Source organism: Octodon degus, unplaced genomic scaffold (genome assembly GCF_000260255.1).
Source record: "Octodon degus isolate 3935 unplaced genomic scaffold, OctDeg1.0 scaffold00012, whole genome shotgun sequence".
Taxonomy (NCBI): domain Eukaryota; kingdom Metazoa; phylum Chordata; class Mammalia; order Rodentia; family Octodontidae; genus Octodon; species Octodon degus.
The window spans coordinates 2,868,508-2,886,537 of NW_004524588.1; the positions used below are offsets into that span (position 1 = coordinate 2,868,508).

At 43.6% G+C, this 18,030-nt stretch overlaps 1 protein-coding gene across 2 annotated transcripts in view; it reads left to right on the forward strand.

The window, feature by feature from the left end:
- Positions 1-17,058, forward strand: part of Borcs5 (BLOC-1 related complex subunit 5) — a 124,311-nt gene extending 107,253 nt beyond the window's left edge. For both annotated transcript variants that reach the window (XM_023709593.1, XM_004626071.3), the window contains exon 4: positions 16,471-17,058. In XM_023709593.1, the coding sequence (XP_023565361.1) occupies positions 16,471-16,686 (216 nt within the window). In that variant the 3' untranslated portion in view covers positions 16,687-17,058. The remainder of the gene's footprint in view (positions 1-16,470) is intronic.
- Positions 17,059-18,030: the final 972 nt, after the last annotated feature.

The following is an 18,030-nucleotide window of genomic DNA, read 5'->3' on the forward strand; positions in this document are numbered from 1 at the left end:
GCATGTGGTGCTGGGGGATCGAACCGCGGTCCCTGTGCTTTGCCAAGCTTGTTCCAAGTAGGTGCTTTAGACCACTGAGCCATCTCGCCAGCCCCCTGAGTGTTAGATTTTCCAGTGGTGCAGTAAAGAGGTAGGAAAGATTTAAAGAGACCTTTATTGACTCTGAAGACACAGAGAATCTGGGGGGGGGGTCTAAGACAATGGGAGGCTGAGACTTTTGTAAAAAAAATCCTTTATTTGTTTATTTTTCAGTACAGGGTATCGCTACACAGCTCAGAATTGTAGTGATCCTCCTGTCTTAACTTTCCCAGTGGTGGGATTACAGGTGTGCGCCACCACACCTGGTTTCGGTGGCCAGCACAGCATGTGGTACTGGGAATCAAACGCGGGTCCTTCCTCTTGCCAGGCAGGGGCTTAGACTGCTGAGCTATCTCCCCAGACTGGGAGGCTGAGCCTTTATGGACTCTAACCAGAGGTAGAGTTTGAGGGACAGGTTTAGTGACACCTAAGGAGCTGACTGGGGTCTCCCTTGTGGTGAGGGAAATGTGAAAGGAAATTGTATCCAAGTACTGGGTTGGGGAAGAAAGGGCAGGTGGTCTCTGGGAAGATAAGCTTTGTTTAAGGGCTTCATCCATATTAGATGACTATCATAATAATTCAGCAATTCATACAAGGGCCAGAACCTATCATTGGGAACTACACTACTGCTTTCTGTCTCTATGGATTTGCCTATTTGGGGACTTTATAGAACATAATTCTGTTCACATACGCAAAATAATATAATAAAATGTGGTCCTTTGGATTTGATTTCCTAAACTTAGCGTAATGTCTTTGAGGTTTATCCATGATGTAGCTTATGTTAGTATCTCATTTTTTAAAAAATGGCTAAATATTTCATTTTATAGATATACCATACTTTGTTTAACCATTCATCAGGATTCAGCATTAAAAATGATGAACATTTTAAGTTATTTCCACTTCTTGCCTGTTATGAATAATGCTCCTGTGCACGTGTGTGTACTGGTTTTTGTATGCCTACATTGTGCTTCTTTTGGATATTTACCTGGGAATGAACCTGCCTCCCAGTGGTAATTCTCCACTTAACTTTATTTTTTCCACTTAACTTTTTGAGAAACTGCCTGGCTGTTCTTCAGAGTACGCAGTTCTGTGTGCTGAGGCAGGGCAGGGGAGTTCTGTGTGCTGAGGCGGGGCAGGGGAGTTCTAGTCTCTCCAGTTAGCTCCTCATCAGTGCTTGCCACTGTCTGCCTTTTTATTTTAACCTTTCTAGTGTCAGGAAGTTGTCACTGTGGTTTTGATGTTCCATTCCCAAATAATGAGTGATAAGTGCAGTCTTTTCCTGTGCTTCTTGGCCATTTCCGTACTTCTTTGAAGAAATGACTTGAGCTGTAACTGAAACTCCAGATTTTGCCTTCGGGATAGCAATGCTTTGTATAGTTACACTAACTGCTTTGTAATCAGAGAATTGGCAGTTCTGAGTTTCAGAAACATGAGGAAAAAAGTTGTATATAGAAGCTTTACTATGTAAAGACAATGAAGAAGTTCATTTTTTAATTTTTCTTTTGGCAGAACCAGGAATTGAACTCAGCCCCTTGCGCTTACCAGGGAAGTGCTTATTCCACTGAGCCATCTCCCTGGCCTTTTAATTTCTATAATTTAGAAATTTCTTAGTCATGTACTGTGAAATACAAGTATCTCAGTGAAATTTGTTATAATAGTATATCTTTATATTTTTGTAGCTCAGTTTTGTTTTCAAATCACTCTTGGGTATATGATTTCATCTATAATCTTAGTAACACCACTGTGAAATATAAACAGGTAACTGTCATCTTCAGTTTATTTATTTATTTCTTGTGGAACCGGGAATTGAACTCAGGACCGTGTGCTTGCCAGGGAAGCGCTTATTCCACTGAACCATCTCCCCGCTCCATTCATTCAGTTTTTTTGTTTGTTTGGTTGGGTTTTTTTGCGGAACTGGGGATTGAACTCAGGCCCTTGCGCTTGCCAAGGAAGCGCTTATTTCACTAAGCCATCTCCCCGGCCCACATTCATTCAGTTTTAAAAACTAGAAACTGAGACTTGTTTTGTCATTTGCTTAAAATCACACAACTAGTAAAATATAAATTTAAGACTTCTGATTTCCATTGTTTTATGATAGTGAATTATTAATCAGCAGTTGGGGAGAGGGTAAGCCCAAATTTCTAAAAATAAGTAGTATGCCCAAGATATGGTCATAGCCAAGTTTTCCAAAAGATGGTTACTTACCTCAGTTCCTTATTTAGATGGCTATTATATAGGATGAATTGTCATTTTTTTATTTGACTGCTTTTGCTGGAAAATCCTGACAATAAAAGAGCAGAATTCTGTATCCCTGCGTGTTCATTATGTTTTGAGCACAGGATATCCATGCATAAGCAGAACAAAGCTGAAGAGTAGATTTGGAACCTTAAAAAGAGGACCGGCAACCCTTTGTCTAGTGAGCTTGACCGCTTCTTGGCCTTCTGTTCCTTACTTGTATGTTCCAGAATTGGTCTCCTTGAGATACAGGAATTCAAATCTATATTAAATGCAAACTGAGCTTTCTACTTTGTACTTCTTTCAATCTGTGAAAAAAATTATTATGCTTGCTTAAGTTATATAACCTTAAGTTTTATAATTTAGCCAGGCATGATGGCACATACCTATAATCTGGTACTGAGGAGGCTGAAGCGGGAGAATTAGTAATGACTACAAGGCCAACGTGGGCTACATAGTGTGCTTAAGGCCAGCCTGAATTACCTAGAAAGACATTTTTTTTTTTTTTTTAAAAGTTTTAGAATTTAGAAGATGTACATTACCTTGATTAAGAGTTGTTATGGGGGCTGGGGAGATGACTCAGTAGAACAAGCACTTGCCTGGCAAGTGCAAGGGCCTGAGTTCAATCCCCGGTTCTGCCAAAAAAAAATTTATTTATTTATTTATTTATTTATTTATTTATTTTGCAGAACCGGGGATTGAACTCAGGCCCTTGTGCTTGCCAGGGAAGCGCTTATTCCACTGAGCCATCTCCCCGGCCCCAAAAAATTTAAAAAGTTGTTATGTCACATATATTTTCTAATTTAAAATTGTAAACCCTTACTGGCAGGTACCTTCAGTCTTACTTACTCAGGAGATGGAGTAAGGAGGATCACTTGGGCCCAGGCATTTGAGGCGAGTGTGGACAATATAGTAAGATGTCTCTGTTCATGGGGAGAAGCCTGCTGGTACAGATCATGGCTTTGGAACATTTGCCTTTCTCTGAGAACTAGGTCATAGTGTCATCTTCTGTAATGACTGTGAACCTAGCACCAGAGTGTATTTTATCAGGAAATCAAACTTCACAAAACTGTTTGAACAGGGTGGTTTTGCTGGAGAAGAGACAATCTATTAACACTCTTATGTTTGTTGCTTTCAAAAAAAATTTTTTTTAATGTATGTGTTCAGGTACACTAACTTACCATGTATTTTACTGTTTTAAGTACCAAATAGTGGTAGTAATAGTCATCCATTCTCATAGCTGAGCTCACAGGGCAAAAAGCCCTGGGGTAGCCCAGTGTTCAATCGCTGGCCCTGAAAAGAGAAAATACAAAGGACAAGGAAGGAGATGTAAATGAGTGATGATTTCTGTTATTTCCTAGTGAGATGATCCTTGCAAGAACCTGGAGATCAGTAATGTTGTAAGATGTTCCTAGCAGTTTAGAACGAAAGAAAAGGGTACGCGTGAGAAAAACAGTGGCTGTCATCTGGTGATCATGAAAGTCTTGAGATAGTTACTGTAAGAGGTGAGGCATGACCATAAGCCCCATCTCTTCAGTGAGCCACATCATATCTGTGTGGTGCCTCAAAACCTCATCATTTTCTTGGCTGTATTTATTTATATCTCTTGCCTTGCTTCCCATTCTTCATGTAAAGGAAGTTTCTAGATACAGTTTCTGTTTCATTTCATGTATTTATAATTTATGAAGGTTTTCCCCCCACTGAGGTTGTTTTGAGCATTTTGCACATATTATCTCATTTCTTCTTTGTATCAGTCCTATCAAGTAGGTACTGTCATTATCTCCAGCTTAGGGATAAAGAAGATGAGGCTCAAAGGTTAAAGAACTAATTCAAGGTCACAACCAAGATTTGGACCCATTTCTGTGTCATACTATTGCTTTCAGTCTTCAGGCTTTGTATATTTGACCTTAGCACCTGCATGGCTTTTCAGCATCCCATTAGTGACCGTATTGATTCTGTAGACACTCCATCCCAAGCCCTGAGACTGGCATTCTGCGATGCCTTTGGATGTCAACACTGCAGTCTGGCTGGTTGTTCCCACCAGGGCGAAGGCCCTGGCCTGGATGTCGTGAAGACTGGTGGATAGTTTAAGCCAGTGGGTCTGAGAGCAGTGGGATCCTGTCATATTCCCACAGCACAGCCAGGGAAGGCGCTGTTGGGACATAGCCTCGTGCAGTTGCATGCATGATTTCTACTGTGTGGACAGCCACTCCTCACTTGGCCTCGGTAACCATCCAAAGATGACGGGGAGCATTCAGGATGAACTCTGCCCTAAACTGGAAGCTCCAAGGTGCCCTGAGTGATTGAACAGAATTACCTTTCCTTCCATGCTTTCAGAGCTTCAGCAAGGGCTCCTGTCAGCACAGCTGTCTGGTTGGCATCAGGCTACCCTTCTTCCTGCTCAGGAGCCCAGCTTCTGCAGTGTAGAGGGCACAGTCATCACCCCATCGAGCTCTTACCACCTCGCTGGTGCCTTTGTCCCAGGAGAGCAGTCCTGCTCTCAGGTGGTCTCCTGCAGGGATGTCTCTGTCCCTGCAACCACTCCCATGGGCTCATCACTACTACCCCCCCCTTTTTAAAAAAATATAGTTAGTTGATGTCCAGCTAAGCTATTGGAGCACACTTTCTGGATGTGATCTTAGTTCTTTTAGCAATCTTAAAAGCTGGCTTCCTTTTCCTCTTAGGAATATGATAACTCAGAAATGTTTTCAGGAGATACAAGCCCCGAGACAGTTTTGAGGATTCCAAATTTGGATTATTTTCTTCTTTAAAAGTTTCAGATATTTAAGGGCCAAATAGCTCAGTGGATTAAAGCACCTGATGGGAACAACCAGCCAGACTGCAGTGTTGACATCTAAAGGCATCACAGAACGCCAGTCTCAGGGCTTGGGATGGAGTATCTACAGAATCAGTACGGTCACTAATGGGATGCTGAAAAGCCACGCAGGTGCTAAGGTCAAATATACAAAGCCTGAAGACTGATTAATAATAAAGTGGGTTAATAGCCAAATAGCTCAGTGGATTAAAGCACCTGCTTAGGCAGACACAGGGGCCGGGAGTTCGATCCCCAGGCTTACCGTGCTGCCCCCACCCCCAGGGAACGCTGAGACAGTGATGACAGTGCTTGAGACAGGGCATGGTGGCGTGCGCCTGTAATCCCAGCACTTGGGAGGCTGTAAACAGGAGGATCACTATGAGTCCGATCTATGCAGAGAGATCCTGTACACGCTGTGCTAAATAAAAATAAAAGTTTTAGATTAAAAAAAAAACTTTTTATAGTACTTTATTGTGCCATCTGCAGGCAGACTGCAAATATTGTATATATTCATAGTGTACTGTGAAAAATTTCAGTACATGTATACAATAAGCGATCAGACATGGAAATTGCTATCTGTCAGTACATTTATCATTTTTTGTGTTGGAAACATTCAAAATTTTCTTTATGAGCTATTTTGAAGCATAAAATTAATTGTTAGCTACAGGTCTCCTGCTGTGCCCCGGGACTGGAAGTGACTCCTGTCCAGCTGCACCCCTGGAGCTGTTGACCATCGCTTCTCCTCACAGCTTCAACCCCCATGCTCCTGTCTCTGCTAGCTGCCATTCTGCTTTCAGCTTCTGGAAGATCAGCTTTTTAAGTTTTAGGCAATATGACTGCGATCATACAGTATTTCTCTTTTTCTACCTACATTGTTTTACTTAACAGTGTCTCAAGGACTCATCCATGTTGCCACAAAGATGGTTTCATCTTTATGGCTTCATGATATACTACATTTTCTTTATCCACTCATCCATTGTAAGTTCATGATCTCATATCTTAGCTATTATGAACAGTGCTGTAGTAAACGGAGTGAAGGTATCTCTTCAGCATACTGATTTCCTTTCCTTTGGTTATACACCCAGTGGTGGGATTGCTGGATTATATGGTGGGTCTGTTTTTAGTTTTTTGTTTTGCTTTGTTTTTTGGCCAGCTCAGCCCACCCTGAGGGTGGGGTTCATGCAGCATGTGGTGCTGGGGATTGAACTGCAGCCTCCTGCACCTGCCTGAGCTTGGCTAAGCAGGCACTTTAGACCACTGAGCTATCTCAGCAGTCCTATTTTTAGTTTTTTGAGAAACTTCCATACTGTTTTCCGCTATAGCTTTACTAATGTACATTTCCACAAACAGTGTATGAGAATTCCTGTTTCCCCACATCCTTGCCAGCGTTTATTTTTTGGTCTTTCTGGTAATAGCCATTGTAACTAATGTGATATGAAGCCTCATTGTGGTTTGTATTTGCAGTCCCTTGCTGATGAGTGATGTTGAACATTTTTTCATACACTTAATGGCCATTTGTATCTTCTTTTCAGAAATGTCTATTTAGGTTATTGATCTATTTGTAAATCAGACTTTGCTGTTGAGCTCTTTATGTGTTTTGAATATTAAGATAACTAGGCTTATTGCTTTATTCTGTTGTTTCCTTTGTGGTACAGAAAGAAAGCTTTTAGAGTGATGACATCCATTTTGTCAGTTTTTCATTGTTAGTGATTTTGGAATCCTATCCAGAAAATCTTTGCCAGGCCAGTGTCCTGAAGCTTTTTCTTCTATGAATTTTGGAGTTTTAATAATGTCTTTAATTTGAATTGATTTTTGTATACTTTATAACAATCTAGTGTTCTTTCTTCTGAAAATGGATATCCTAGTGTGATTTAACTTTCCTAGTGTGTTTATTGAAAGGACTTTTTCTAAAGTATGCCCTTGGTGCCTTTGTCAAAAATCCATTGACACAGGGCCAGGAAGATGGCTCAGTAAAATAAGCACTTCTCTGGCTAGCGCAAGGGTCTGAGTTCAATCCCTGGTTCTGCCAAAAAGAAAAAAAGAAAAAAGAAAAAAATCCATCGACGGGGGTGGGAGGCTAGGGATTTAGCTTGTCTAAAAAGCTGAAAGCCCCGGCTTTGGTTCTCAGCACCAAAAACAAAACAAAACAACAACAAAAAATAAACTTCAACAACAGCAAAATAAATAAGATAAACCTCAACTAAAAATTTGTTGGCTATAAATACATGGATTTATTTCTGGGGTTTTGTTTTGTTTTTTTTGTTTCATTGGTCTGTATAGCTGTGTTTATGCCAGTACCATGCTATCTTGGTTACTGTAGCTTTCAGTGTATTGTGAAGTCAGGTATTTGGTGCTTCTAGGTTTGTTCTTCTTGCCAAGTTTGTTTGACTGTTCAGGATCTTTTGTGATTCTTAGAATTTTTTTTTTCTTTCTTTTTTTTTTTTTTTTTTGGTGGAACCAGGAATTGAACTCAGGCCCTTGCACTTGCCAGGGAAGCGCTTATTCCACTGACTCATCTCCCTGGCTCATCTTTTGTGATTCTTTACCAATTTTTGGAGATTTTTTTTTCTGCTTCTGTGGAAACTATCATTTTTCCCCTAGAGATAGTTGAATGCTTTCATAATATTGAATTGTAAATGTTTTATATATACTGGATGTAAGTCTGCTAGTAGGTATATGAATATACTGTTATGAATATATTCTTAGTCTTTGGCTTATTTTCTTAAGGGTATCTTACAGTGAGAACTTTTAAAACAGTTTAACCAATTTTTCTTTTATGCTTAATGTTTTCTTCATTTTTTATTAGTACCTGATTAATATATTACATAATGATTACACTCCTTGTGGGGAGTACTTGTATGTGATACCTTGTAGTCAGGGCTTTACAAGGAAATATATTTAATACAGGACATATAATTTATAGAATTATTTTAAAATATTCACCCAAAGAGTCAAATGCAGAAGAGGATAGGAAATGTGTCCTAGAGACCCAAAGATTCCAGCTGAGGGCCTGGATCGCAGGGCAGTCCCCTGCACGAGTCTAGCTGAAGACCTTGAGTTCATGGCAGTGTCCCCCACATGTCCAGCTGGAGGCCTGGAGCCCATGACAATACCTCATGCAGGTGTCTATCAAGGATCTGTATTGGGAAGGCCCAAAGGTCAGTGGTGGAACCTAGAAAGTGTCACATGAAGGATCTGTCCTGTAGGGATCTGAGGGATGTGCACTGGAGTGAGGAAGCAGTGCTCAAGGTAGGGACCAGCGCTCCCTTGAAAAGAACTGCAGCCATCATCCGTGACAGTGATGACCTGAGCCCCTCCCACAGTGAAAACGGTGAGTTTATATCAGGAAAACTGGCACCACAAGCTTCTCCAGGAAGAGGAATAGCACACCTCTTCCCCTCCAGTTCTCCTCTTAGGCTGTTGGCAGCCATCCTCTGGTGCATATTACATGCACAGATCTGTGCTGACTCAGTTAGGCTGGGTATTTCAAGTTGATCATTAGTTAATTCACCATGCACATCTTGATTCTTTATCTTCTTCTCCTCCCATCTCTTAATCTTCTCCCTATTTAAAAAAGCCTATCTCCCATTTCCTATTATCTTTTATTTTGCTCTTTATCTATCTTTGGGTTTCTCATATAAAAGAAATCATACAGTAAGGTTGTGTGTCTTGATTTATTTCACTTAACATTATAGTCTAAAGGTGCGTTATAGTCACTAGTCTTTTCCTACAAATGACTTGTTTATCCTTCTTTCTGTTAGGATAATATTCCCACTATGTAAAAATATCATATTTTCATTATCCACTCATCTGTTGAAGGACAGGCAACTATGTGGTCAGGGAAACTTCTGGGCTTTCAGCTTTCAGCTAGGAGGAGGCTAAGATGAAACTTGCTTTCTTTTTTTTGTATTTTAGGGAAAGGCCTACAGGGTGTTCAGGGTCTCACTACTAGATCAGATTTGTAGTGATCCACTTGTTTACAACCTCCCAAGAGCTGGGATTACAGGCACATGCCACTACACCCAGTCTCAATTGCTGTCTCAGCATACCCCAGGGGCGGGGCCAGCCCAGAAGGCCTGGGAATCAATCCTCAGCCCCTAGGCCTGCTTGCAGGTGCTTTAATATGCTGATCTATTTGGCCTGCCCTAAGGTAAAACTTTCTTCCATCCTGAATCTGGGTTCATCTGACACCAGCTGCCTCCACCATGCTGCCCAAGTTCAAGCCCAACGAGATCAAAACTGTGAACCTGAGGTGTACCACTGGCAAATAGCCCTGGCCCCCAAGATCAGTCTCTTGGGTCTGTCTCAAAAAAAAGTGGGTGTGACATCACTAAGGCAGCTGGTTACTGGAAGGGTCTGAGGATTACAATGAGACTGAACATTCAGAACAGACAGACCCAGACTGGGGTGGTGCCTTCTGCCTATGTCCTGACTGCCAAAGCCCTCAAGAGTCCAAAGCTCTCAAGAGACAGAAAGAAGCAGAAAAACATTAAACACAGTGGAAATATCACTCATCAAATATCTTGTGATGAGATTGTCAGCACTGCCCGGCAGATGCGGCACCAGTCTTTAGCCAGACTGGAAGCATTAAAGAGATCCTGGGGAATGCTCTGTCTGTGGGCTGCAGTGTGGACAATGGGTACCCTCATGACATCATAGGTGACACCAACAATGATACTGTGGAGTGCCCAGCTAGCTAAGACGCATAAGAGAATATTTTAATAAAAAGATGTTCTAAAAAGGACACATGTAGACTGCTTCCAAGGCTTAGCTACCTAAACTGTGCTTTTATTAACATGGGTATTCATGTATCACAGTAATACAATGTCTTTAACTCAGTTGCAGAGATATCTAGAAGGGGGAATATGGCTCAAATGGAATTTCCAGTTTTAAGGTTTTTAGGAAAAATCTTCAAGCTGATTTCTTTCTTTCTTTCTGTATTTTTTAGGGAAGGGTCTACAGGGTGTTCAGGTTTTCACTGCTAAATCAGACTCATAGTGATCCCCCTGTTTACAGCCACCCAAGAGCTGGGATTACAGGCGCGCACCACCATACCCAATCTTAATCGCAGTCTCAGCGGGCCAGCATGGCAGGCTCAGCAGGCACTTAAATCTGCTGACCTATATAGCCAGCTCTTCATGATGATTTCCATACTGTTTATAATAGGTTACATTTTCACCAGCAGGCTAGGACCTCTATAGCACTGAGTAGAAGTGGTGAGAGTGGACACACTTGGTTTTTTATGATCTTGGAGAACAAGGTGACTGTGATGTTAACTACAGATACCTTTTATCAGGTTAAACATGTTTCCCTTGCAAAATCTTTCAGAATATAGAATTTGTCAGATGCTTTTTCTTCATCTGCTATAATACATAGTTTATAACTTTTTTCTATTGAAATGGTAAATTTGCTCTTTTTGGGCTGGAACCATGGAGGGTGTAGAAGAGAAGAAAAAGAAGGTTCCTGCTGTGCCAGAAGGTATTAAGGAAAAGTGAAGACATTTCACAGAGTTGAAGATAAAGCACCTGAGAAAGAAGTTTGCCCAGAAGATGCTTTGCAAGGTGAGGAGGAAGCTCATCTATGAAAAAGCCAGGAACTGTCATAAGGAGCACAGACAGATGTACAGAGCTGAGATCCGAATGGCTAGGATGGTGAGAAAAGCTGGTAACTTCTATGTCCCTGCAGAGCCTAAACTGGCATTTGCCATTCAGATCCAGGGTATCAGTGGTGTGAGCCCAAAGGTCCACAAGGTGGTGTAGCTTCTTCACCTTCACCAGATCTTCAGTGGTACCTTCGTTAAGCTCAACAAGGCTTCAATTAACATGCTGAGAATTGTGGAGCCATACATTGCATGGGGGTACCCAAACCTGAAGTCAGTGGATGAACTAATATACACACGTGGCAATGGCAAAGTCATTAAGAAGTGAATTGCCTTGACAGATAATTCATTGATTGCTCAATCTCTTGGTAAATATTGACATCATCTGCATAGAGGATCTGATTCATGAGATCTATATTGTTGGAAAAACTCTTCAAAGAGGCAAATAACTTCCTATGGCCATTCAAGTTATCATTTCCATGAGGTGGAATGAAGAAAAAGACCACCCATTTTGTGGAAGGCGGAGATGTTAGAAATAGGGAGAACCAGGTCAACAGGCTTATTAGAAGGATGAATTAAGGTGTCTACCATAGTGTTCTTATGATTTGGTCAGTTAAAGTATCTGCTTCCAAACTGAAAGAGGAAAAAAAAAGAAATAGTAAATTTAATTTTCAGAGGCTGAAAAAGCTAAACTCGCTAAGACAAAATCACTGTCATAATGCTGTCTTCCTTTTATATAATCCTGGTTTTCACTTATGGATCAAAGAGGTGGGCAGATAGACCCACACAACCCATTTGAGGCCTTTGTGATAAGTTTAGCAGATTTTACAGATGCCAAATGTAGAAGGACACCTTAAGGATGCCTACAGTTATACCCAGAATAATCCTTTAAAAACTGTCCTTTGAAATATAGTACTCCCAGAGACAGCACATAAATATATAGGGCAAGGTTTAAAGTTTAAAATTAATTTAAGGTTAATTAAATCATGAATTTCTTGAAGGCAGGGGCTTTCATCTCCTTAGTGTTACAGAGACCCCAAATTCTGGTGCCTTATACAAAATGGAAGTTTATTCTTCCCTGTCAGACCTGGCACTGTTCTTGCTCACAGAGTCCTGAGGGACCCGTGCTCCTAGCTCACTGCTCTGCCAGCCCAAGGTCTGCAGAGACTGTTTCCACATCCCAGCAGCTGCATGCGGTGGGAGGGACCAAGAAGACGAGCACACAGTGCGTGCCCGCCAGCTTTGCAGGGGCGCAGACGCTGCATGAGAGTCACGTACACCCACGGCCTAGGACTCGGTCACGCGGTCACAGCAGCATGAGGGTTTTGAGGCAAGTGTTGGTTGTGGCAAATAAACAATTTTTCACTGTTTATTGGAAAATCAAATACTTTGTTTATTTAATTTTTTCAAGTTCATGAAACAAAGTTATTTGTGACATTTTTTCTCTCTGGGCCTGCCTGAGTTTCCTGGAATATTAAAATCATGTCAACAAAGCCAGTGGAAACCAGATGTACACAGTTGATGTGTTGTTGATGTACACAGTAAGCTGTGGGGCATGAATAATTTGGGTTCCTGGTATCTCTGTCCTTAGGACCTAGCATGAAGCACAGTACATGATAAAGTGAAATAAGTGTCTGCTGAGTAGTTATGTATTAACAGCACATGTTTATTTAGTAGGTGCTTCCTCCAGTAGGCATGTAGTAAGTGATCTACGTGCAGAACCTCAGTCCTCAGAACAGTCCAGAAGTAGCCACTGTTGTTGTCGCCACCACTTTACAGATGAGGAGACAAAGTCTTAGCTAACTTTTTATTTGCTTGTCATTTTTTCAGAACCCCTTATTTGTTAGGTATTGAACATAGAGTGGAGTTTAAAACACTGAAATCCTTGCTCCAGTAGAATCTGTGTTGACCAAATTACGTAGATATTGGCAAGCAGATGGCACTTAAGCCTCTGTAGTCAACCATAGCATCTGCAGTCTCAGCTAGTGATAATGAGGGAGTTGATGCAAATGGAGAGCCGCAAGGCTACCCTTCAGCTTCAGCATAGACCAGAGGGGTGAACCTGTGGCGCACGTGCCACAGTGGGCTGTTGGCATCATTGAAAGCTCTAGAAGATTCTCCGTCAATGACATAGATGATTGGATTGCTCTGCCTTAAGTTTTATAGTTACCTTATGAACAACAACGGAGTATTCAGTGAGGGGACTTTAAATGACCCCATAATACTGCTTTATCAAGAAGACAATTAGTCTTCCATGGTTCCCCATGATTCTGGGGAAAATGGCCATGTTCATGTCCATGTGGGTAAGATGAATTCATCTTTGTTCATCACCCAGTGCAGAGTTTGCAAATTTTGCAAAGCACTTCTCTTTGCAAACCAAATTGTTCACAAAGCTGTTGTGAACTGAGGCACCACTGTATGTGTGCTGTCTGGTTGGAATCTGTGTGCCAAAATTGAAATAGGAAAGTCAAAAAAGAAAGATGTGTTGCTGTCTTGTCGAAGTGGAGAGTTCAGAATTGCACTGGTACTGGCTTATTGTCTGAAGTCAGCCAAGTGTTAGTGTGTGCCTGCAGTTCGGGGGGAAAGATAGGGATTACAGATCAAAGATGATGTTGCCTTGAAAACAGAAGGCAAGGATTATCAGTTGGCACCACCACTTTATTGATACTTTTCCAGGTATAAAATCATCCCTTGCACCAAATTGTGATCCTCTTCTCAATGAAGAGTGTGCTAACTCAGCCATCAGGTGACTTTGCATCATCAGTGCCCTGCCCACATGGCCTAAAGTCTCACACACTACCAGTGGTCCATGTCTCTCATTCAGAAAATACACATAAAAGGAGGATGCCAGATTTAGGCGATCCAGGCTCTGGCCTTGGTTCTGTCACTGTGAGACCTGGGAGGTCTCTTGGTCTTTCATCTTCTGTGGTGTTTTTCTTCCATGAACTGTGGTGGGATTGGCTCTTGAAAGATGTGACATAAACATGTGTGAACAGGATGCTTGGAATTGTGCTCACTTGTGCATTGAACATAAGTGACTCTGGACTTTGGTGGATTAAACATGAACTTGAGCCTGAAGTGGAAATGGGCACAGAAGCATGTGCCGCCAGAACAAAAACAACTCATGAAGATGGCAGCAAGAACTGATGTGGGGTATATGAGCGTCAGTGACTTAACTGCATGCGACTTCAGACATGATGAGCTCAGTTGCACTTTGGGGCCCATTTCACGAACACTAGGTTCCTGTCTCTACTGGTAGAGTTGTGGGGTGGAGGGTAGAATGTTCCCCTGAGGAGGCTTGAGGATTGGGAGCGGGCACATCAGTCTGCCATATCAGTTCTTAAGGGCATCCATCTGGTCTCCAAGCCACTGTCCCCAGAAGGTGCTGCACATCTGAGTGGGCCTGCAAGGCCAGTGGTGCACTTCAGGCTCTGTCACTGCGTACTCATGAGGGACTGGTTAGGGCTGCAGAAAACCTCTGAGCGTGCACACCTGCCTCTTTCGGATTCCTGTTCCAGGCATTTCGTGTCTCCTACCCCCTCCCACTAGCTAGCGCTTCTATCACAAGGTATTTTAGAGCGAGGAGGAAGAATCAGCCAAGAAGAAATTAGCACCAAGGTGACTCTATACCTCCACTCCTTGCCATCCCAGGAAGACAACAGAACTGGTTATTCTGGGAACTGGCTTGGGCCTCCTGCCAGTTTTTGTTTTTATTGAGCTATAGACACCTTGGTGGTGAGAGGAGTAAGCACGGGGAGCGTAGCTGAATAGGTGATGGAACGGGAAGGCTGAATTTGCCTTCAGAACTGCTGCTGTACAAGAGGTTCTTCCCTGGTTGAACAGGGAACCAGGGAAGGGAGGGTTTGGCTGTGGCAGTGGCAGTGACAGTGGCAGCAGCAAAAGGTAGGAGGCCACTCCCTGTGCCACATCGCTCGTTGGTTTGTTAAGCACAGTGATGTGGTCCCCTGTGGGTGGGGAGCGGCCCGTCGCCCCTGTATCCCATGCAGTTTTCCTAGTGAGTGGGCTGCACTACCACAGCCATTTAGGGACAAGGGAGGGAAGCAGAAATGAAAAACCATATAAAAGCAGTGGAGTGCAGCACAGTGCAGAGTCCCTGGGTTCCGGCCCAGGCTGGAACGGATGTGGGGGAGCAAGCGGGTGGCTGCGAAGCCCTAAGCATCCCGCACCGGCCTGTGGGCCTTGTAAACACTGCACACTTAGGCTGCAGTACATTTATAAGAATGTTTCTTCAACAGTAAATTAACCTTAGCGTGCTATAACGTTTTTACTTATTTTTTAGGTTTGTTTTGTTTTGGCAGTACTAGGGATCAAAGCCAGGGCCTCAGCCCTTTTTAATTTTTATTTTGAGCCAGGGTCTCATTATTAAGTTACCCAAGCTGGCCTCAAAGCCTCTGAGTAACGGGGATTGTGGGTGTGGGCCACCACTAATCAGCAACCTCTGAATTTCCTGAGAAACCTTTGGACTCTTAAAATAACACTGAGCTTAAAACAAATATGTTCTACAACTGTACAGATTTTTTTTTTTGATATATCCTTGTTCTATAAGCTTTCTTCAGTTTTTAAATTTTCTTGTTTTTACTTTTTAAGCTTTTTTGCTCAAAAGTTAGAGGGCTGGAGGTGTGGTTAGTGGTAGAAAACTTGCCCAGTGTGCGGAGGACACTTCCATCTCACAGCCGCCAGAAAGGTCACTGCTACGCTGTCCACCCAGGCCTGCATAGGGTCAGGAGGGCCAATGTCACTGCCTCACCTCCATCTCCACGTTGTGCCCCACTGGAAGGACTTCCAGGCCGGGCCACGGGTGGAGCTATCATCCCCTACAATGGCTTCTGGAATCCCTCCTGAGGGGCTGCCTGAAGCTCTGTCTAGTTCTGTTTTTTAAAAAATCAATAGAAGGAGTACATTCTAAAATAATGATAGAGAATAAATAGCGATCTATAATAAATATGTCACTCAGTAAGGCAGCGTTTGACATCACCAAGTGTTACGTCCTGCATGATGCTGTCAGTGCTGTGCGTTGGGAGGCCCCAGTGAAGCGGTGTGTGCGCCCCACTGCTCCACAGACAGGAGCAGCGTTCTACGCTGCAGCTTCCCATGCTGCAGTGTCACTGTGTGACAGGGATTATTCAGCTTCCACGTACAGGAGCGCGGTAGTGTGCAGCCTTGTGCTGGCTGCATCCTGGTTCCCTGTGTGCTGTCGGCGAGGCCCCGTGAGGCAAAAAGGCCAGTGCTGTGACAGCTGTTTTCAGATCCTGCTCTTTCTGATCCACTGAAGCCCAGGATGCACAGAACTGATGGACAGACCTGTATCCTCCCTGGAGTGCAGCAGCCTTGGTTTTGTGTTTTTTGTGGTTTTTTTTTGTTTTGTTTTGTTTTGTTTTTTTGTGGTACCAGAGATTGAACTCAGGGCCTTGCACTTGCCAGGTAGGCGCTTATTCTGAACGATCTCCTCAGCCCCAGTTTTCTGTGGTTTACTGCACCCTGGAGTGCAGAATAGTGATGCTGGTGTGGGGGACTGGCAGGTGCATGCAAACACCTTGATCATTTGCAACCCAACCCAACACCACCCCCACCCCCACCCCCCGCCACCGCTTATCCCTCCCACTTCTTATAAGTCCAGGCAGCTTCCTCTTGACTGAGGGATTCTGCCTCCTGCTGGACACGAGACCTTTTGAGGACCTGGGTAAACAAGCGTAATGTTTTTTTTTTTTTTTGCCTTCTCCAGATGGATCTGTCTGTAGAAACCCTCTTTAGCTTCATGCAGGAGCGCCAGAAAAGGTATGCCAAATATGCCGAGCAGATCCAGAAAGTCAACGAGATGTCAGCTATCCTGCGCCGCATCCAGATGGGCATCGACCAAACGGTGCCACTGATGGAGCGGCTCAACAGCCTGCTGCCTGAGGCCGAGCGCCTTGAGCCTTTCAGCATGAAGCCTGTGTAGCGCTGAGGTCCGGTGCTGGCATGGAGGGCCCCAAGCTGGCCCGGGCTGAGTGCGCCTGAAGCAGGCAGAGGAGTGGGGCCTCCCTGCGGGCCGAAGCCGCCGTCACAGGGTGCCTGGACCTGGGGACAGCAAGCCGCATTGGTCTCAGTGACAACCGAAACTCTGAAACTGGACCTCAGAACCCTGCATGGATAGTTCTCTTTATTTTGCCCACGTTTTTTATTTGAGTGTGTGTACAGTCCTAGGTACTGCAGTGAAACGTGGAAAGAAGGGAGAAAATGTCAACAGCTGTGTGCCCTCCGTGCCCTTGTGAAATTTTACTCAGGCCCCCAGGGTTATGAATTGTAAACATAAAAAACTAAGGTGACCGAGGTCTGTGTGCTGTTACTGTTCCCACCCCAATCGTTCTGCCACATCCAGTCCTTGCCTAGCCATCCTCCTCCCATGCTGTGTCAGCTGCCATGTTAAAGGGATCCCACCTAAGTCACCAGAAGAAAGCAGAGATGCCCTCTCCGCCCTCCAGACCCCCTGTTGGGCAGCCCATTTATGACTGGTTTCCTCTGTGCAGAGACTGGAGCGGGAGCATCCTTGAGTACACACTTGCTATCACCAGGCCAGGGAGTGTGTGCGGGACACTGGGACCCTTCGGGGACTCACTGACATGCCAGCGTGTGGTGCCAGCATAGCCAAGATAGCCTGGCCTCATTTCGGAAGAGAGAAACTAACGTGCAAAGTGCTATGAACTTCCGTGGAAGTTTGGGAAGAGCAGCGGGCTGACACCCAGAGCACTCACTTCAGTGCCAGCAAGGCCACTGCTGCTGTCACCGAGAAGATACAGGGCTGGGATAGACGAGGCCTCTGCCTGCTACCTCGGGCCCGGCCGGCATCTCAGAAATCACCTCGGTGTATCTAGCTCAGCTGAACTTTATGTGATTCTAATCTGATACTATCCTATAAGACTCCTAGAACCCAGAATAATATGTAGGACAGAAAACTAGTTGACAGAGTGAGCATGACCCAGGCGTGGTGGCACTGCCTATAATCCCAGACTCAGGAGGCAGAGACCGGAGGATCAGCAGGAGTTTAAGGCCAGCCTGGGCTACATAGCAAGTACCTGTGTCCAAAAAATAAATAAAAATGGAGAAAAAAAAAAAAAGCATGAGTGTTCAGACTACATGGGAAAAAAGTTAATTCAGGCATAGGAAATAATTAATAGCTTCTAGTATTTTTTTTTTCCCCTTTCTCCCTCTTTTTTCTTTACCCTTTTTGTTTTTGCAGCACTCACATTAAACCCAGGGCCTTCACAGTGAGCCAGACCTCTCTCTTGCTTTATTTTGAGCTAAG